Here is a 22873-nt window from a genome sequence, read left to right on the forward strand (position 1 = left end):
TTAAGTAAATGATTACACTTAGTAATCATTATAAAATAAGCTTACTGGTTCATGAGCACTATGTTTATTTTGATAGCTGTTTTTAAAATAGTGTGTTGAAACAGAAATGCATAGGCCTAGTTATGTTTGTTTAAAGAATGCACAGAGGAGAAAATAACAGCCTCTACATTATTTGGTTCAAAACAACAACATGATTTCAGATTCAGTCCTTGTTTTGCAGTCGTTCCTGCTGCAGTGAGACCGATGTGCTGCATGAAAACACTTGCTCATCCCTCTGTCTCAAACATTCTCCAGCAGCTGAAAAAAAAAAAAGCCTAACGTGCAGCGATGGCAGATTTAGATATTTTTAGAGCCCCGCTCACGATTCCACACACGATTGTTCTCTCTGCTCCACAGCTCATCTCATTATAAGTGCTGATGTGATCCCGGGCTCGAGGAAAGCCTCGGGAGAAGTTATCAGCTTATCCTCAGAGAAGAAGCATCAGGCTGGTGGGATTATTCCAGAAGAATTCATTCAGGCAAAAACTCCCAGAGGAGAGCACAGTAAATACCTCGCGTGATGAAGAGATGGTCGTTTTGGACTCTTCATCAGCAGAGGATAAGAGCACAGGGAACATGTTTTTGGGGTATTTTGTCATCTGTGGGAGGGATTGGAAAGATTTCATTTCAACAACAGAATAAAAACATGTGTGTGTTTTTCCAGATAAATGTTTCTACAAGTTCACAGCAAACACAACACGCCAGGAGTGAATAATACTTGTAGATGAAACTGTTCCACTGAACACTGTTTAAATTCTGACCTGTAGAAAACACCTCCCTGCATTCATGTGGTGTTAATAATTGGAAAAAGCTACCACAGCTTGGAGGAGTTCAAGTGACCACACATCAAGTCAGAATAAAAAACATTGGAGTTGGACAGAAGAGATGCAGTGGTGGTTCTGGGGAGGGGCCAACATGGGCCAGTGCCCCTGTAAAACTGAACCTGGACCCCCCTGTGGCCCCCCCTCCACACCAAACAAATATTATACAATAAAAGAAGCTTCAGTATCGTGCCGATGTTACAGGCGGAACACATGAGTGTGGCACTTGGTTCCAGTCCCTTAGAGCGCTAAGGGACTCATGTTGAGTGTAAACAGCCAAACAGCTGCTGTCAGTCTGCATTTTCATATAGTACACAGTAGTATATATGTCTAGTATATAGGGATGCAGTGATGTTTTGCCAGTTTGTTCTCAGCCGGTCCTCGCCCTTCTCAGTCTCTTTTGTCAGGGTTGAATGTGTCCCTCTGACAACACCCTTGGCCCCAGCCTGCCCCCCCAGTAAAATTGGTCTAGAACCGCCACTGAAGAGGTGACGATAAACCCTTATGTATAGTGTATCAGTTTTTGATACATGTCCAATATACATAGACTGTATCATAAATGGACGTAGTATCCGTGACGTCACACATCTGTTCCTGGATGCTGTTTTGAAGCCAATCGGCGGCAGCCATATTGGAAATGTGGAACTCAACCATGCATAGTGTGAGGTAAAGGGGCGGAGTTTGAGCCTCCTAGCCAACAGCTACGTGTTCCTGCCTGTCAGTTAAGTCAGTCATCTCCTTATTTGGGCAAAACTTGTAATCTTAATATCTCCTGTTAGAAAGAAATTCTATATATTGGACATGTACAGTTCTATATATTGGACATGTACAGTGTGTGCCGATAGAGAAATCAGCTACGTAGACCCAAACTGTGTTTTGAACCAGGCTGTAAACATGTTTATTTCTGCTGTAAAGATCGTCTTCTTTGAATGGGTGTGTATGTGGTTTCCTGTGTTTCTGCAGCCAGCCTCAAGTGGATGCTGGATGAACTGCAGTTTATAACACTTATGGGCTTCATATTTTGAGAGACAACAGCTGTATACTTGCAAATATTAGCATAGAGTGACCGACTAGTTCCCACACACAACAAGTTATCTTTGTTTGTAGCAGTCAGTAAAAAAAGAGCAGACTGCTCCTTTACTTCACAGCAGAGGAGGGGCTAGTGTTTGTAAGGAAGTGGGTGTGGCCAGCAGAGGAGAGGTGATTAGTGACCACCTGTGACCACCTGTGACCACCTGTGACCACCTGTGACCACCTGTGACCACCTGTGACCACCTGTGACCACCTGTGACCACCTGTGATGGCATGTGTAAGATGAGCAATGGAGGGCAGCATGACAGAAGGATTGGGAAGTAGCAGCTACCAGGAGGAGTGTTGGTCTCTAAATCCTGCAGAAAATGAGTGAGTTCTGACAAAGAGAGAAACTGCTTGTGTGGTAAACTCTAAGTTGTTAAGTCCTAAGAAGCTGCTGAAGTGAAATACGTGCAGTTGTTAGACTTTGGGACTTCTAAGGTGCTAACTTTCACTTCATCTTTCTGGCTGTATAACCCAACTTTTTAAATCCATGAAACCAGGAAAAACTCTGTCCTCAAATACTGGCCTGTGGTTCCCCTGCTGGCTCTCTTAAACAGCAAGTAACACACACATGCACAACCCTACAGCCTTTATATCACAGGTTTTTATTTGATAACTTGGCTTTATTATTTTGTTTTGAGGACTGTGTTTGATTTTGGAGCATTTCCTTAATCTTCACTTTATGCTTTATTATACGTCTTTTACCCGGAGACTTCAAACCACAGACTTGGCTGTCTGTTTGGCTCAAGACTTAACCAACATCATGCATTATACTGGTCTAAAGTGGTGCTACAGGATGTCAATGGCTGTCTCCACCTTTCCAGTTAAAACAGATGAACACAGAAGTCAGGATCCGTCTCTGTCTAATCTGTATTGGTAATCTTTTGGTTCACCTTTAATTAGCCGCCAGATTTCAGCCTTACCATGCTTTCTGGTTCCTTCACTTGCCTGCATTACCATATACAGTAACCAATGGACCTCCATGTCATGTGACCAGATCAATGAAGCTCTGTGTCAGTCGTCTGTATTTGGGTCCTTCCCTGTAGTCCCTATACATAGACACCACAGAACAGTTAAGGTACACTAAGACTAGGAAACTAAAACATCAACATTCAAACAAACAAAGTCAGCACTCTGGCCTGTTCAATGAGGCCTTTAGTTCAGGGCTGCTAGGCGTGCCCTTCTACACCTCGGTGCCCTGTATCTGCGTCCTGAGGGGAGTGGGATGAGGTTGGTGTTCAGTGGATGTGTAGTGTCCTGTTCTATTAAGGTTGCAATGCGTGTAATGGCCCTGTTTTTTAAATCTGTGAGGTTTGGTGTGGGGAGACTGATTATTTTACAAGCTGTGCTGGTTATGCGTGTGAGTTTGGCCTTGTTCTCAACAGATAACATGTTGTAGAAGCAGGTGGAACAGTATAGGAGGATGGATTGGATCATGCTTTGATACAGCAGCAGGAGGAGATGAGGGGCAACATAGAGTTTCACACTGCTTTTCATTTTCATTTTGCGAACGTCTTTGATGGCTCCTTTTCTGAATGTCACTGGTGTGCTGGTCGAAAGTGAGTTGATTGTCTAATGATACCCCAAGGATAATTTTATTTACTATAAAACATTTAAAAACTGCTAGAAAGTGACTTTGCCATGAAGATTTTTACTGCTTATATTTTACCTCTTTAGAATATCCCGGCTACTTAAAAGTGTCTCAAACTATAAGCCTCAAACTCTCACTTCCTCACCTATAGCACAGCCTTGGGGAGCACTTTGAGGTTCAGTATCTCACTCAAGAAGACTTTGATGTGTGGAGCAGTGGAGCCAAGGATCAAAGCCCTCAATTATGATCAATGATAGACAACCTGCTCTGTCTTTAAAGCCTGAGCAGCAGAAAACGTTCTTTTATAGGGATGCAGCGGTCATGAGAAATATACTGATAAAGCTTATAGTTAGGGCTGGCTCAGGTTTGGACCAGATAGGAATCTTTCCCCCCTCTTCTCTTTCTCCCTATCACTTACTTTAACTCTCCCTGTAGCATTAAAGTTACTAACCATAGACCTTTCTGGAGTCCCTGAGCTCCCTTGTCTTGTAGGTTCCTCTTGATCACTGCTGCACACATGCCAGACTCCAGATCTGTCTCACCACTATCATATCTCTCTCTCTTCATCTCCCTCTATCCCTCTCTCCAACACGATCTCAGCAGATGTGTGTCTAACATGAGTCTGGTCCTGCTGGAGGTTTCTGCCTGTTAAAGGAAGTTTGTCCTTGCCGCTGTAACTTGCTAAATGCTGCAAAGTGCTCTGCTCATGGTGGATTAGGATGAGATCAGACTGAGTCCTGTCTGTAAAATGGGACTGGATCTTATCCTGTCTTGATGTTGGGTCTTTGTTATTAATATATCTATCACTCCTCTCTCTGCCTCTCACTTACTTTAACTCTCCCTGCCCCACTAAAGTTACTAACCATAGACCTTTCTGGAGTCCCTGAGCTCCCTTGTCTCGTAGGTTCCTCTTGATCACTGCTGCAAACATGCCAGACTCCAGATCTGTTTCACCACTATCATCTCTCTCTCTCTTCATCTCCTCTATCCCTCTCTCCAACCCTAACTTGGTCTCAGCAGATGTGTGTCTAACATGAGTCTGGTCCTGCTGGAGGTTTCTGCCTGTTAAAGAAAGTTTGTCCTTGCCGCTGTAACTTGCTAAATGCTGCAAAGTGCTCTGCTCATGGTGGATTAAGATGAGATCAGACTGAGTCCTGTCTGTAAAATGGGACTGGATCTTATCCTGTCGTGATGTTGGGTCTTTGTTATTAATATATCTATCACTCCTCTCTCTGCCTCTCACTTACTTTAACTCTCCCTGCCCCACTAAAGTTACTAACCATAGACCTTTCTGGAGTCCCTGAGCTCCATTGTCTCGTAGGTTCCTCTTGATCACTGCTGCACACATGCCAGACTCCAGATCTGTCTCACCACTATCATCTCCCTCTATCCCTCTCTCCAACTCGGTCTCAGCAGATGTGTGTCTAACATGATTCTGGTCCTGCTGGAGGTTTTTGCCTATTAAAGGAAGTTTGTCCTTGCCACTGTAACTTGCTAAATGCTGCAAAGTGCTCTGCTCATGGTGGATTAAGATGAGATCAGACTGAGTCCTGTCTGTAAGATGGGACTGGATCTTACCCTGTCTTGATGTTGGGTCTTTGTTAATAATAGAACATAGAGCACAGTCTAGACTTGCTAGCGTTTTGAGATAACATTTGTGAGATTGATTGATTGATATGAATGTTTAAAATATCAGATGACATGTTTCTTGCATTTATTCTTTGTAATCCCTCTTGTCTTTTTTGACATGCTTTGACATTTGATGTATAATCCCACACTGCTGACATTTTCTGTCACGTCTGACTGTGATAACAAATCAGAGTTTGTCCAACAAGTGACTTTTTCTGTATTTAGATACCAGCTTGTTTGCATTAAATTGCTGAGACACATTCATAATAATAACTTTATTTATATAACACCTTTAAAAACAAATGTTTACAAAGTGCTTTGACAAACAAAGTGTAGCTCAAATATCAGAGTAAACAATTTGACAGACAGGGAGGAGAAAATTTTAACAATGCAAAACAAAACGCAAAGCAAGAGGTTAAAAGGAATATACGTCAATTAAATAGTATGGAGTGGTGTGACAATAGACCAGTAAATCATTGTTGAGAGGTTTTTCAGGGTGAATAGATAAAAATAATTAAATAAATACAAATAAATAAAAAATGGAGAAGTAAATAAAAGCATTAAAAGGACAATAAAAGAGGTTTTCAGAGTAAAAGGACGACATCACCCTGGGAAAATTAGAAAAGGTGCAAAGGATGAATTAGGAACATTAAAATAATAAAAGAAAAATAATAATAATAAATTAAAGCAATAAATATTGTTTGTTGATGTCTAACAGAGTAGATATCGAGTGATGCTGAGGTTCAGTGTGTTTAATAAAACAAACATCCTCCAGCTCTGTTTCCACCAAGATTTTCCTCTTGATAATCTTAAAGCTCCTGTGAGGAACTTTCTGTTTGTCTTGGCTTTGGCGCCCCCCTGTGGACAAAGTGATACCTCTATCGTTGCTGAATTAATTATGTTTCTGACACGAAATCTCCTCCTGCTTTTAATTAACAGTCAAATATTTCACTCATTAAGATCATTTGCAGCAGAAAAAGTACGAAAAGGGGTTTTCTTTTATGTGCTGTTGAATACCTTGTATGGCACCTACCCCCCCACAGCTGTTTCAGGCTTTAAAATTATAAAACAGAAACTGTTTAAAATATGTTGTAATGGTTTTGTTTGATTTTAAGGGTCATGAAGAGGCATGGTTGTTGATTTCAGCCTGTTTCATAACCACTCAAAAACTCCTCACAGGAGCTTTAAAGAAACCTCTTAAACATCAGCAGCCAACTTCAATCCAGTATTTTAACCTTCTCCTGACATCGAGCATGTCCAATCTCCTTCCTCTCTCTCTAATTAGACTACAGACTTCACCGTATTGACATGAAACAGACAATTCTTCCATTTTCATTGGGAAGCCGTCCTAAAATAACCCACAACAACTCTTCCATGACTGAATTTTTAAGGGGATGGCACTGTTGGGCATTTGGATTCTCTTCAGGAGCATCTTCAAAGATTGCCACACTTTGAGAAAGCATTAAGACACCTCCTCTACTGTCAAAGTGGTAATTCAAGTGGAGCGTTCATCTCCAGCTATCGCACTGAGCTGTCTTTTACACTGATGCCTTGAAATTTTCATGTGTGCATACCCTCAAATGACTGAAACAAGAGGAAAGTCGGTCTTTGTCAGGGAACTTTAGATTCTCTTTAAGGTCGAGTTAGGTGATGAAGGAAAGAGGAGTGTGAAAGTTTTCGTTGTTTCTGACATTCGTGCTCATTTCACCACTGGACTGATGTGTAGCTCTATAATGGGATGCTAACAGGACTAATAAATGGTAAGCTGTCCCAGTGGGTGGGATTAATGCGGCGCCCTGAGGGGCCTCAGTCACGGCTGCTGTCTGGTCAATTAAACGTTAAGCTAACACTGAGGAATAATGTCACACCACATAAAGGTAGCAGGATCAAACAGATGCTTGTGGATTTTTTCCACTCTAGGATGATGTGTGATATGGAAATCTGGTGCCGTATTTACTTCACACTCGTAGAGTTTCATCTTTGATTGAACATTTTTAAATGTGCTAGTTTTGCCTCCACAATCATCCGTCTCTGACTGACAGGCAGAACAAACGCAGAGCATCAGGCAGTCAGAATAAATGATCGTCATTATCACCACCATTACTGTTGACATGATGATCGACAATCGTGGCCTCTCTGTTCCCGGAGTAAAAAGAGAAGGCGATGATTGAAAGGCTTAGGGTTGATGGACGTGTAGTAGACCTGCACCGATGGAGAAGTATGTTCAGTTGAGGAAAGCACAAAGGGGCAAATGTCACATCACTGCCCTTGATACGCAATTTCAGCCTTATACCTAATTCAAAGCATGGAGTCCATTCATAAAAAAAAAAGTAGTTCCATAAAGTAGTTCAAATGATCCCATTTGGACCAGTCTGACTTATTAAGGTCCTCGATCAGCAGTTATTCCACTATTATATGTATGAAAGGAGGTTGGGGGCTAGCAGGTCTTACTTGTATGATCTATAAGATGTGTACATAATCTCAAAGTGTCACCCATTGGGATTGGGTTCGCCATTAAGGAATCACTGGCTACAAACTAACTTCTGCCTCATCTAGAAACTGACTTGTTATGAATAAAGAAATGAGCCATGAGACCCTTTTTTTCAATACCCAGCTGTAAACATGTTTAACTCATAGACTGTATAATAAATAAAGGTAGTATCCGTGACGTCAACCATCTGTTCCTGACGCTCTGTTTTGAAGCCAATCATCAGCGGGTGCCATAGTGGAAATGCTGAACTCAACCTAACTTCGTCTGAGCTAGTGTGAGGTAAAGAAGAGGGCCTTTAGCCTTTCCGCTAAGAGTTTAATATCTAAAAACATATCAAGTTATAAAAAAATTCACCCCCTTACAGTGTGTGCCGATAGAGAAATGAGCTATTCAGACCTAAACCATTTTTTGAACCAGGCTGTAAACATGTTTATTTCTGCTGTAAAGATCGTCTTCTTTGAATGGGTGGGTATGTGGTTTCCGGTGTTTCTGCAGCCAGCCTCTAGTGGACACTCAATGAACTGCAGTTTTAGCACTTCCACATGGGCTTCATATTTTAAGACCCCGGGATGCAGCTTGGTTTAACTCTACAGTTATAATTGGGCAGTAGAATATTGGCTCTAGTGGGGATTACTTGGATTCTGGAGCCTGCCTCAAGTGGACACTTGAGGAACTGCAGTTTTCTGCATCTGCTTCATGTTATAACACTGGAGGTTGCCATCTGGCCTTATTTAGATAAAGTGGATGATGGAAATAGAGGAGTTCCAATGATGTTGTGATGCTAATAATGGAGGATGAAGAAGAAGTCATCAAGATATTCTCACATCCTTTATAATACTAATGTGGCTACAGCTATCAGCTATCAGGGTTTGTGTGTGGCTGCAAGACACATCTCCTAAGTTACAACATATGTTTTGCTAATATCTATAGTAATCAGTAAGTGCACAGTTCCTTTTGGAATGTATTAATCATGCTTGTGTTGTACAGTTATTGGCCTAATATCCAAATTAGTCTATTTCATTTTTCATTTTCTTTGTTATTTGTCATTATGTGAAAAAAAAATCATCAGCCCCTGCTGTAAACAAACCTGCAAACAGAGTTCTGACCTCATGCAGTGTTTCTTTATTTGATTTATCTCTTTTGATTGGAGCTTTGCAACACCAGGAACTGTGAAAAATTGTCATATAATGTGCAATATCTTAAACCCAAATACCTCTTCTCCTGACCTGACTGTATTTACATTTGTTTTATATTATTTGATATTTATATTGTCTTTTATACATATTTTCTACCTGTTTTTATTTTATTTGTATTTATAACATGCACCTTCAGGAGCAGCACTTCTAATTTCATTGTACACCTGACAAAGACAAATAAAGGCTATTCTATTCTATTCAATGGGAGTGTATAGAAAATGTTAGACACAGAATCTTACTTTTAGACCTTGATGGTGTACATATGAACATCTGAGTACTTTCAAGCCAACAAAATGCTGTTAAAAGAACTGCTTCAGTAGTTTATCCATTGAATTTCATGATTTTGAAGATGGCACAGACCCACTTGTTTTATGAAAACAACCTCCAGGCCAAATAATCCAGCAATTAATGTAATTACTTAAACACATAAACATGCAACTATTAAAAATCCGAGATTAAATTTTGGTGTCTGCTCAAAACAGCTGCTTTTTCAGAGCCTTTTAAATTAACCCATCAATCAATCTCCACAATCCCCGCCCCTCTCCGCGCCTGCGCAGAGCCTCTCTCAGGGAGCTGTCCCTGCCAGTCGGTGCTGGACTGTTTTCAGAGACGCGTCTCCTGCTCCTCTCCTGGTTCTCTCCTGGTCCTCACACACAGACCGCAGTGATGGAGGAAGAGTTAAAATGCCCAGTCTGCGGGTCCCTCTTTAAGGAGCCGATCCTGCTGCCCTGCTCACATAATGTCTGCCTGGCCTGCGCCCGGAACATCACCGTCCAGACCCCGGAGGGAGAGACCCCGGTGCAGAGCCGAGCCTCGGGGAGCTCCGACTATGACTACCTGGACATGGACAAGATGAGTCTGTACAGCGAGACGGACAGCGGGTACGGATCCTACACCCCGTGCCAGATCAAGTCCCCAAACGGGGTGCGAGTGTTTCCCCCGTCCCTCGCGCACCGACACTGCTCCCTCACCTGCCCGCTGTGCCACCGGAGCGTCTCCCTGGATGAACGGGGGCTCCGGGGTTTCCCTCGGAACCGGCTTCTAGAAGCCATAGTGGCGCGGTACCAGCAGAACCGTGCTGCTGCCGCTGCCGCTTCCGCTGCCGCCTCCGCAGCTGTGAAGTGTCAGCTGTGCGACCGCAACCCGGTGGACGCGACGGTGATGTGCGAGCAGTGCGACGTGAACTACTGCAGCGCGTGTCAGCAGCGGTGCCACCCGGCCCGAGGTCCGCTCGCCAAGCACCGCCTGGTTCCACCGAGGAAGCAAGCGGCAGCAGGAGCGGCAGCCAGCGGCGGAGGGAGCGGTGGAGGCGGCGGTGGAGGCAGCGGCAGCGACGCACAGATGCCGCCTGCTACCGCGCGGAAACCTGCGACCTGCGTGGATCATGAAGCGGAAAACTTCAGCATGTACTGCTACAGCTGCAAGCTGCCCGTGTGTATGAAGTGTCTACAGGAGGGGAAACACGCCAAACACGACGTGAGGACACTGGCCATGATGTGGAAACAACACAAGGTGGGGGAACTAACACACACCTACACACACCTACACACACTCACTGAGCCTAAAGGGCAGAAACACTACACAACCTTCCTCTTTAAAGTCCTACCTGTGCTGATAATGAACTGATATCATCACTGAGCAGTGAATCCAAGAAAACAGCCTACATCTTCTTCCTCTCTGTCTCCCACTCACACCCACACACAATTTCTTGACACAAAGTTTAACCCTCACATTTACTAACATCTTTCAGCCTGGGTGAAATTGACCCCAAGGAACACCAATGTAAAAACATTTTGAGGAAGTTGGAACATACATTTAAATCTCTCATTTGTCCCCATTAAATTAGGAAAAGTCACGAAATATGAAGCCAAAAAAAATGATGTTAATCATTAATTTAGAGATGTAAAACATTGAATGGGGTCCAATTGACCCTAAGGATGATAGGAGGGTTACTTGCATTGATAATGAACTGATGATACCACCAGTAAGCAGTGAGTCCAAGAAAACAGCCTACATCTTCTTCCTCTCTGTCTCTCCCACTCACACCCACACACAATTTCTTGACACAAAGTTTAACCCTTAAATTTACTAACATCTTTTATCAATGGGGTCAATTTGACCCCAGCAATTTAAACCTCCAGAAACTGATTGTTACCCAGGTTTATGTGTCAGGTATTTTTCTTTGTTGACTATCTAAATAGCCCTTTAAATAAAATATATGCCAAGCATAAACACAATTTAAAGCATTCAGAAGGACAAACATCAAACTGCTGCAAGTCTGTAATGCTCTCGTATCCTCTGCCTTGTTTCTATGTTATCAAAATGTATGACACAGGACTCATCATTGAATGTCTTTAGAGACATGGTGGCTGGAAATATTATATCTCAATCTGAAGGTTGGCGGTTCGATCCCAGCTCCTGCAGTCACATGTGGAAGTGTCCTTGGTTATAGTGACCTCAATATCATTGAAAACAACCAAAACAAATGTAAAATGTTGATATTTCTTATGTTATATACAGCTAAAACAGCCTGGGGTCAAATTGACCCCAAGGAACACAAACGTTAAAAAAAATTCAGGAAGTTGGAACATATCAACATTTTAATTTAACATTTTCCCAGTTGTCCCCATTAAATTAGGAAAAGTCATGAAATATGAAGCAAAAAAATTATGTTAGTCATTCATTTAGAGACGTTAAGCATTGAATGGGGTCCAATTGACCCCAAGGATAGTAGGAGGGTTACTTGCATTGATAATGAACTGATGATACCATCAGTAAGCAGTGAATCCAAGAAAACAGCCTACATCTTCTTCCTCTCTGTCTCTCCCACTCACACCCACACACAATTTCTTGACACAAAGTTTAATAAAACACATTTTTTTTCCCACAGAATCTCATCTCAATTTCATCAAACAACCTGCAGATTCATTGAAAACAACAAGATTGAGAGAATACACCACATTAAAATACAAAGTGTTCATTTTTTTTGGCACTAATCTAGACTACATCATCCCTGCTTGTTCACTTGCACTTAATAACACTCATACTTGAACACAATCAGACACTTCAGGGACACATAACTCCCCCTCCCCTCTTCCCTCGCCCCCAAAAGGCCTTAAGCCCTTTAGTTACCTGTGATTTTTTAAAAGCAGAAAAACACACCCACACACAAACACTTGTTATTGCCTGATGTGCCCTCCCTGGCTCTCTCTCTCTAGCATCCATCTTTATTTTAAACCTTTATGTTTGAATGTATTTATCACGCTGCATTTAAAAAAAAAACCCTTCCTCATCTCTGATATAAATCCAGTTGTAACATGATTGTTGGTTACTTCAGATAACAGGGAGTGCAGGGGAGAGGAGGCTACAGTGTGTTAGTCATAGAAAATGGAGAAACCATTTATCCCTGAGTGTTGCGTTTACTGTATGTGGGGCAAATGGTACATTAGAGAAGCCTGACTGATTCATCAGGATTGGCACATAATGAAATAATTACTGTAGGCGTGAAACATTGGTGTGTGTGTGTAGCTGTTTGTGTGTAGCATGAGTCATCTCTTATAGGTCACACTGCTTTGTGCTGATATTTTGTGTATTTCCGGCCCGTGTTTGTATGATTGGTAATTGATTCTTTTATTTTCGTGTCATGCACAGGAAATGCTAAACCCTGATGGATGTGTGTGTAGTGACTGTATTGTAGGAAAGAGAGTGTTTACTGCTTCTCAGGCAGGATTAAGATTTCATAAATACTAGAAGCGTTTATTAAAATGTGCAGAAATGTCTGTTTATGCTTTTTTTGGGTTACTGTAAGCTTCTACGTCACGTTACGCCAGAGGGAAAGATCCTACATGTTGTCATGTTCTGATTTTAGGATGACTTTGAAACATCTGTCAAGGGATAAATTAGCCTCCAGGCTGTTTAACCCAAACGCATTTATGTTTATTAATTCATGGTGAAAAATAAGTGGTGTAAAAAACAACAACTCGTGCTTTTATTTTGTTAAGCTTATGATGTCCTATTTGTTTCCAGCAATGCAACAAAACAGAGAAATCTCTTATTTATTTAGGGTAATGGCGTGTTGCATTTGATCCCCTGTTTTTCTGGGAATCACCAGACGATGCAGCAGAGACTGTGAGCAGGAAACTGCAAAACTGTCCACGCTAGCTTAAATAGCTCGTAGCTTTTACAGAAGATGAGGAAGACAATTTGACTACGCTTCATTTTAAGAGAAATTTCTCCCACAATCCCAAACGTTACTGACAAAGTTCACCCTAAAAGGAAACATTGCATTCATTCAGGGTAATGGCATGTTGCATTTGATCCCCTGTTTTTCTTGGAAGCATCAGATGATGCATCAGGAAACTGCAAACTGTTCACGTTAGCTTAAGTAGCTTTATTTTAAGAGTTTCTTCCCCAAACATAACATTTTCTGACACTGTTCAATGTAAAAGAATACAGTGATGTTATTCATGGTAATGGTGTGTTTCATTTGATTGCTTGTTTTTCTGGGAAGCACCAGAGTGAGAGAGGGAATCTTCAGATATGTTCACGCTAGCTTAAATAGCTCGTAGCTGTTATAGAAGATGAGGAAGACAATTTGACTACGCTTCATTTTAAGAGAATTTTGTCCCACAATCCCACAAGTTTCTGACAAAGTTCAACCTAAAAGAAAACAGTGGTGTTATTTATGGTTTTTGTGTGTTTCATTTGGTTGCTTGTTTTTCTGGGAAGCACCAGATGATGCATCAGGAAACTGCAAAACTGTTCATGTTAGCTTAAGTAGCTCATAGCTTTTACTGAAGATGAGAAAGACAATTTGACTACGCTTCATTTTAAGATAATTTCTTCTACAATCCCAACACTTTCTGACAATGTTCAACTTAAAAGGAAACAGTGGTGTTCTTCTGGGTTATTGTGTGTTTTATTTGATTGCTTGTTTTTCTGGGAAGCACCAGAGTGAGGGAAGGAATCTTCAGATCTGTTCATGCTAGCTTAAATAGCTTGTAGCTTTTACAGAAGATGAGGAAGACAATTTGAATACGCTTCATTTTAAGAGAATTTTCTCCCACAATCCCAAATGTTTCTGACAAAGCTCAACCTAAAAGGAAACATTGCATTCATTCAGGGTAAAGGCATGTTGCATTTGATCCCCTGTTTTTCTTGGAAGCACCAGATGATGCACCAGATGATGCATCAGGAGACTGCAAAACTGTTCACGTTAGCTTAAGAAGAGTTTCTTCCCCAAACCCAACATTTTCTGACAATGTTCAAAGTAAAAGAAAACAGTTGTTATTTATGGTAATGGTGTGTTTCATTTGGTGGCTTGTTTTTCTGGGAAGCACCAGAGTGAGGGAGGGAATCTGTAGATCTGTTCACGTTAGCTTAAATAGCGTGTAGCTTTTACAGGAGAAAGCATTGAAATGAGGGAAGGAAGACAATTTGACTACGCTTCTATGAATAGAATTTCTTCCCCAGTCCCAAAAGTTTCTGTCAAAGTTCAACATACAAGAAAACATTGAATTTATTCACAGGGTCATTTGGTTGCTTGTTTTTCTGGAAAGCACCAGAGTGAGGGAGTGAATCTGTAGATCTGTTCACGTTAGCTTAAATGACCTGCAGCTATTCCAAAAGAATACAATGACAGAATGTAGACATGTTGATTTACTTCATTTTCCCTCCTGAGTCCTCCAACAAATGTCCTCCCCAGAGAAATCTGCAGTTAAAGCGATTTGTGTTTCATGTTGTTGTGGTTTGTGGTCGCTTTCTGTCTGTTTTCTTCAATTCGATCGTTGTGTCTTTCCCTCAGCTCCTCGTGTGTTTTAACATCCCTCATTAGTTTCTGTACAGAGTTGGAATGGGACATGATTTTCAAATATTTGTTCACTTAGTAAAAATTGAATTGTTAATGCGAATATTTTCTCATTTTAAAAGTACAATTTTTCATTGTTTTCACCGGTGCCTGGTTGTAATACTGTATTCCCACCAGATGGTGGCTACAGAGCGTCTTAAAGCTGTTGGCTAACCGCATGAAATGACAGAAGAAGAAGACTGCTAACTGCATTAAATTTAAAAAGAAGAAGAAAACATTAGCGACAGTCCAATGATTTTCTCTGTTTCTGAATCTCACACCACTACACACATATTTTCAGAGACTAAGCATGGCTGTATAGTGTAAACACACACGCCATGTTAACGGGACAGGTGTCTGTTTGTGTGTGTGTGTGTGTGTGTGTGTGTGTGTGTGTGTGTGTGTGTGTGTGTGTGTGTGTGTGTGTGTGTGTGTGTGTGTGTGTGTGTGTGTGTGTGTGTGTGTGTGTGTGTGTGTGTGAGATAATTCTAATAATTGCTGAATAGATGCCAATGATTATCAGATAGTATTTTTACTTGAAATGCCCATCACTAGTATGGAGTTCCTCCTCTTGTCTTCTCTCTGCTGGTGAAATAAATTCAGTTTTAAAGATATCCTCAATGTTGTCTACTGATGCTAGCGTAAACAAACGTTTTGCCACAGTGTCAACAGGATGAGGTGAACTCATAAACTTTATGAATGAGCTGGACTCCTGTCTATGGATTGATCTGACATGACTTGTGGGACTCTGGTGTTGCTCTTTCTATTCAGAATTGGTAACCAATGTCAAGGGGTTTTGACCAATCAGAACAAAGCATTAACAAAGCATGAGTGTTAGTGATTAGAACAATTGAATGTGGACATTCTTCACGATGAGTGTTTTTACTGAAATCTTCGTTTTCTGCACAGACTTCTGTTCTTCCACTTAACTGAATCCGAGCGCTGAGCATTAATCATGATGAGACAGTATGTTCTAAATCTTTCTTACATAAAAGCAAAAGAATCTGGTGTTCTCCCTCTGGCTTTGGAGGCTGGTAGATTAAAAAAGCGTTCAGGATGTACGCTGACTGAGCGGTGGGATTTTGGAGAAATGGAAAATGAATCACGTTGTCTTTTGCAATGTGTGAGCTCTAATGATTTAAAAGTGCTGATTGAACAAAAACCCTGACATTTCTGGTGATCAAAACCAAACTTTGGTGGGAAAATTTGCCTTGAATGAGTACGAAGTTCGAGTTTTGTCAGAGGTTTGTGAATCTCGTTGTTGTTGTTGTTGTCGAACAGCAGACTTTGCAGCCTTTGAAAAAGTATGAATCCCTCTGGATGTGCCTTACATTCTTAATCTGGAGCATAGTAAAAAAAAAAAGATAACACAAAACAAACAGAGAATCATTTATTCACCGCACGATGGACACTATTTGTTTAAAAACCAGATAACAACGCTGCTCCACCATCATCTCTCATCTCTCTCTCTCGCTTACTGCCAAAAATGACCCGCCTGCATCATTAAAGGATGATTAAAGTGATTTATGATTTAATTCATTTTTCCACGAGTCTTTCATTAATTTAAGAGAGGGCTCCAGGGCCCGGGTCAACTCAAGTTCACGTCCCACAGGTTTCAGGGGTTTGCTGACTTTGCTGCTAAAATTTTAAACACGGAGCTATGCTCCCTGGTTTTTATTACTTTTAAAAGATACTTTCATTTATTTTTTAACCCTGAAGAAGACACACAGCGGTTCATTGCACTTATTTTTTTGCAGTCAAACTGTTTTTTTCCAATTAAAAGATGTCATTACTACATTAAGCAGGAGATTAGGTTAAAAAAAAGGCCCATGGGGAAGGAATTAAAGAGGTTTAAGGGGAGTTTAATACTACTAATACTTCTATTAAAGAGGCTGCATTGATTGACTTTGCCCAAGCCCATTCTGTAACCAGACCTCTTCTAGTGTTTAAAGGGAATTTTTGAGGCCACTTTCCTCGAGACCTCTCACTCATGCCTCCTTAAGTGTAAATTAAAAGCCTCTTTTGTGTGTGTGTCCTGCTAAATGGGTCATTGGTGCTAATCTGCCTATGGTTGATTGGAAGCTCCCCCTTCTCTCCATTCATCATTTAGCTATTTTCAGCCTCTTCACCCCTCTCCTCTTCATCCCTGCGTTGCCGTCTTATTTACCTCCCCCCCTCATTTCCTTCAGCCCTTCCCCCAATCTGTCCCTCTGCCCCCCCTGTCCCATAAATGGATCGTGAAAATCCCATCAGAGTACAGGAGTGAGAAGGCGTCGGTAAGTAATGAGCGGCGTATGAATAAGAGATGGCTGCCACTTAGTTAATATGGTGTCCTTCACGTTGAGGGAGATCAATGGCTGGCTGTCTTCTTCACTCTCAGTCTGCACTCAGACAGCATCGTGTGCGTCTCTGAAACGGCTGTCGAGTTTTTGAAGTGTCACTCGGCGAGGTCAGCAATGCAGATCTGGGTTTTTTTGTTAGCACCCCCACTAAAACCACTATTGTTTATCCGGTTGTCCTGGGTAAAGCCTTTCTACAGTTCCTCATTTGATACCATCTTCTTCCTCTACTTGTTCAAAACACATTTTCTCCTCCTGTACTCCTCCTCCCAGGTGTTCAGTGTTCTTGGCTGCTGTCTGACTATGATATATGTACGTCTCTGAGAACAATGGCCAGCTGTTCAGGTTTCCTGGTATAGCCAGCAGTTTGAGATAAACGACTTCCAGCACAAGACTTCCTTTTCCAGTCCACTGCATTGTTCACAGTCCAACTAACAACTTGAGAAGTGAGCGTGTGTTCAGATCAGAAGCTAAAAGGGAAATTCACAGTGCCTGAGTCTGCAGTAATGAGATCACTGCTCCAATCAGCAGTATAAACAGATGTTAGCATGCAAGTGCAGCCAACAATTCATTCTAGATCACAAGCTTCAACCTGAGTGATTAATCTGTTTGACACGGTGTTGTGAAAGTCAGTGCATCAGAACATCTTGATCCGACCTGCAGTCAATGCGAACAAAGTTGAACAGTGTTTTCTTCTCCTCTTGACAGAGCTGTACTTTTACTTTTCACAAATCTGCATGACGTTGTTACTCAAGCACACCTACAACCTTAATTGCAAATAAATACGAAGAACATTAGTTCAATTTGGAGGTTTATAACACTAAAGTGAAGCCTTTTTGTAACTTACCATTTACAGTGAAACTGAGACTCACCAGACACATATGAATGGGCGCTCCTTCAAGGATTTAATGAACCAAGAACATGACTTTACCTCCATATATTTGCTTTTGATTTATAACAATAGAGTGAAGCCTCTTTGTAAGTTATCAATTACAGTGATACTGAGACTCACCAGACACAAATGGATGGGTGCTCCCTCAAGGATTCAACGAACCAAGAACATGACTTTGCAGACGTATCTTTTTGGTTTATAACACCACATTGAAGCCTTTTTGTGACTTACCATTTACAGTGAAACTAAGACCCACCAGACACAAATGAATGGGCGCTCCTTCAAGAATTTAATGAACCAAGTACACAAATTGCAGACATATTTCTTCTTTTGTGTTATAGCACTAGAGTTAAGCATTTTTGTAACTTACATGTAACAGTGAAACTGAGACTTTCAGGCCCAAATGAATAGGCGCTCCTTCAAGGATTTAATTAACAAAGAAAATGACTGCAGACAAATCTGCTTTTGATTTATAACACTAGAGTTAAGCATTTTTGAAACTTACATGTAACAGTGAAACTGAGACTTTCAGGCCCAAATGAATGAGCGTTCCTTCATGATTTAATGACCCAAGAACATGACTCTGCAGCCATAGCTTTGCTTTTGATTTATAACACTAGAGTGAATCCTTTTTGTAACTTATTTACAGTAAAACTGAGACTTACCAGAAGCAAAGAATGGGCACTCCTTCAAGGTTGTAATGAAGGAAGAACATGACTTCACAGACATATCTTTGCTTTTTGATTTATAACACTAGAGTAAAGCGTATTTGGTGAGTCTCAGTTTCACTGTTAATGGTAAATTACAGACACAAATGAATGGGCCCTCCTCCAGGGATTTGATGAACCAAGAACATGACTTTGCAGACATGTCTTTGCTTTTGATTCATAACACTAGAGTGAAGCCTCTTTGTGACTTACAATTGAGAGTGAAACTGAGACTCACCAGACACAAATGAGTCGGCACTCCTTCAAGGGTGTAATGAACCAAGAACATGACTTTGCAGACACATCTTTGCTTTTTGATTTATAACATAGAGTGAAGCTTTTTTCTGTAACCTACCATTCACAGTGAAACTGAGACTCACCAGACACAAACTAATGCGTAGACCTCCCAGGGATTTAATGAACCAAAAACATGACTTTGCAGACATATCTTTGCTTTTGATTTATAACACTAGAGTGAAGCCTCTTTGTAACTTGCAATTTACAGTGAAACTGAGACTCACCAGACAAAAATGATTGCGCGCTCCTCCAGGGATATACTGAACCAAGAACATGACTTTGCAGACATGTCTTTGCTTTTGATTCATAACACTAGAGTACAGCCTTTTTGGTGAGTCTCAGTTTCACTGTTAATTGTAAATTACAGACTCAAATGAATGGGCCCTCCTCCAGGGATTTGATTAACCAAGAACATGACTTTGCAGACATATCTTTGCTTTTGATTTGGTCACATTTTAGCTTTCCAAGCTGCTAGTTTTACTGTAAACAACATAGCACATGAAAAAGGAGGCTTTGCTCAGAAGCCACTTATTATTGATTGTTGGCTACACATTAAGGCTATTACTCCCTGAGGCATACAGCATGGTAAGATGCTAGCCCATGGGCTTTAAGATTTATAGGGTAGCTGAGTGTTATAGGTTAATTTCAGATCTAAGAATTTCTGCAATACATATGTAAAAATCTAAGAGCTTGGGGCACTTAGCAGCCAGGTTTGTTCTGCACACATTGCCAGAGCAAAAATACCTCCAGACAACAAAATCAATCGGCTGTAAATGCTTTCCTTTGTTCTCCTCTTCTCCTGTAATCTATAAAACGTGTGCATAAGATGGAACATGGTGAATTAAATGTTCATGATTGACATGGTCTGGCAGTTAATTTGTGTTTTTAAAATCTCAACCTTTTGTACAATACTTTAAAATAATTACTCGTTCAGTGTGAGAGTTTTAAGACCAGTCCAGGGGGGGATTGTATAAGTTAACTGGTGTGTGTTCAGATGGTGCGGTGTTGTTTGTAATTTGGCTGCGACACTTGTAAATGTTGTCCTGTGAAATTAAATATTCATGCGTTTGACTTTGGGCTTGCAGATTCATTAATATACATGATGCTGTGCCTCCAAATCACAGCGATGAAGGTCTTCCATGATTCAGCAAAGGATGATTTGTGTGTGTGTTACCCGGGGTTGTAGACGGTGAATAACATTACGTCTCATATCTCTCCTTGTCAATCAGATTCTTTCAGAAGCAGCTTCTGTGTTTTTGCATTGATTATTCAGCCGTGCAGAAACAGATTGGAGTCGTTAAATATTTCTGTTTTCTGCACAAATGTTTGGTTTCGTTTTCTGCTTTACAAACTCTGCGTTCAAGAATCGTCTAATCCAAGAGGATGTTGTGGGGATACATTTGGATCATCAATGAATTTGTTGTAAATCAAACACTCAATACACCACAGTGAAGCCTGAGGGTGACTTTCCCACTACTACACACACACACACACACACACACACACACACCCTTACACACACACTCTGAAGGCCTGAATATGCTTTAGTGAAGCGGATGAACTTTCGCCGAGGGAATGCAGAGGAAGACACACTGATCCAGTTTCCTCTGATCAGTCGAGCAGAAAACACACTGTCTATTTAAAGCACTCACACATACACACACATGAGGGTTCATAGTGTGTGTGTATGTATGTGTGTGTGTGTGTGACCTAGCTCAGCCCAGTAAAGAGCAACTGGCTTTGGCGCTGCTTGGAGTTAAATATTAAAAAGCACATGTGCAGAGTTGCAGTTTCTGCTGTCAGGGCTTCATTGTTTGCACCGTCATCTTAAGATCACTTCAGAATTTAAAATGGGACAGATTGGACTCTCTCTTATTAATATTCATAACTTATTTTAACTTGGGAATAGCTGTTTGTGAAGTGAGGCTGATAATTAATGCTTTGGTTGCTGCTGCCGTATCATACAAATTGACTTAAAAAAGGCAATTTGTGCTTCTTCTAAGGCTTCATTTCCACTAGGTCAGATTAGCCCTGGAGCTACAGCGCTGGCAAAGACAGTTAAGTGTTAATCCTGCAGAGTGGGATGCGGGAGCGGAAGTGTAATGAGATGCAGATTGACCCGCTATCTCATACCTACCTTCACTTTACTTTAAAGCTTTTATTAATAGAAGGTTTGGGGTAAAGGCTCCACATCCACGCCACCCAGTCGTCTAGAAAATTAGGTTATGTGCCCTAAAATTAATGCAGCTCATGCTTTCAGAGGAGCGTAATGCTGCTGTGATATCAAAGCAACATTTTCATGAACATTTAAGCAAAATCTTAACAAAGCATGTATTTAATTTCTTACTTAATTTGCCTTCTCAATCCATTTTCCACTAAAACATGATGAAGTCTTCTCTATGGTTCTGTTTAAGCTCTCTCAGTGCTTGGTTTTGATCAGCAGAGGATTTATGCAAAGTGAGTAACATCTCTATGTCTTGCAGCAGAAGACACAGAAGCCACTTCACATTCTGCACGGGTTACTTTTCAGTGTTTCTGCTGGCGTGTAGTAATGTAGTAAACTGAAGGAATACATTTCTCAGTGTGTGCCAGCTCTGGTTTTTGGGAAGCTGTGCCAGCAGTGCCCACATTCAGTAAGAAGCATTGTAAGCGGGCGGAGGAAGCCTCGGGCTTGGCCTTGTTTTACAAAGCATTGTTTGCATATTTGAATCAGGCAGTCTCTCCAAAATATATCTGCTTCCTCAACTTCCCCAGAAATGTGTTCAGGGTAGTTTTGTGGCTAATTTATAATCGGACACAATACAATAGGATACAATACTTTCTAACAATAATAATTATAATACATTTCTTTATTTCTTTATTTCTCAGGATCCCCATTAGCTTCCACATTGTGGTTGCTGGTCTTCCTGGGGTCCACACAACAAAACAAAAACAAGAAAGACAATTATTTAAAATCACACATTATCCATAAAACAAAGATGCAATAGCAGCCAATTATAAAAATCAAGAACGAAAATGAAAAATAAACTAAGTATCTGAGCAAATAAACAATGAGTAGCATTAAACAACAAAATAATGGAAACAAAAAGAACATTTTCACAAACACATGGCACCAAAAAATAATAAAACAAAGACTTTAAAGGTGACATCATGCAAAATTGACTTTTTAATGGTTCTCTACCTGAAATATGTGTCCCTGTCTACAAACCCCCCGAGAATGAAAAAAATCCATTCTGCCCCTGTTCTGATTTCTACACCTTTCTGTAAATGTGTGCTGAAACGAGCCGTTTCAGACTTCCGTGTTTTTGTTACGTAACAACAATATCCGGTCTGTCACGGAGTCAGAGCTCGGAGCCTGTTCAGCCCATAGACTGTATAAAATAATACTGAATCCCCTCCTCCGTTATTCATTACCTGCACACATGTGTGCTAACAAGGAGCTTAGGAGGGAGGCATGCTAGTTGTAGGCTGTCTTAATAAACACAAAGGTCGGTTTTACTCCCCACGTCTGCAGATTTGAAGATCTAGTGGATGATTTTTATTTATCATAAATAAGTGCTAGCGCTAGTTAGCATAGCTACATAGCTACATGTCGTAGCTGCAGCTGTGTACCAAGACACACGTCTACATACTGACAAATAAAACAACAAGTAACACAGAATCTGTGACCAATGGTTCAGAAAAGGTCCCGCTGCCTTTCTGGCAGAGGTCGGTTTTACTCCCCACGTCTGCAGATTTGAAGATCTAGTGGATGATTTTTATTTGTCATGGATAAGTGCTAGCGCTAGTTAGCATAGCCACATAGCTACATGCTCGTAGCTGTGTACCAAGACACACGTCGACATACTGATAAATAAAACAACAAGAAACACTAAATCTGTGACCAATCCTTCAGAAAGGTCCTGCTGCAGGCGCCTCTCGATCAGGATCAGATTCTGGATCAGATTCAGAG

At 41.0% G+C, this 22873-nt stretch overlaps 1 protein-coding gene across 1 annotated transcript in view; it reads left to right on the top strand.

Annotated features, from left to right (window-relative positions):
- Positions 1-2091: 2091 nt before the first annotated feature.
- The window catches only part of LOC117823642 (E3 ubiquitin-protein ligase TRIM9), a 92484-nt gene continuing 71702 nt past the window's right edge, over positions 2092-22873 (top strand). The window contains exons 1-2 of the mRNA XM_034698869.1: positions 2092-2261; positions 9399-10353. Of these exons, the coding sequence (XP_034554760.1) occupies positions 2182-2261; positions 9399-10353 (1035 nt within the window). The 5' untranslated portion in view covers positions 2092-2181. The remainder of the gene's footprint in view (positions 2262-9398; positions 10354-22873) is intronic.

This window comes from Notolabrus celidotus, chromosome 13 (assembly GCF_009762535.1).
Source record: "Notolabrus celidotus isolate fNotCel1 chromosome 13, fNotCel1.pri, whole genome shotgun sequence".
Classification (NCBI taxonomy): domain Eukaryota; kingdom Metazoa; phylum Chordata; class Actinopteri; order Labriformes; family Labridae; genus Notolabrus; species Notolabrus celidotus.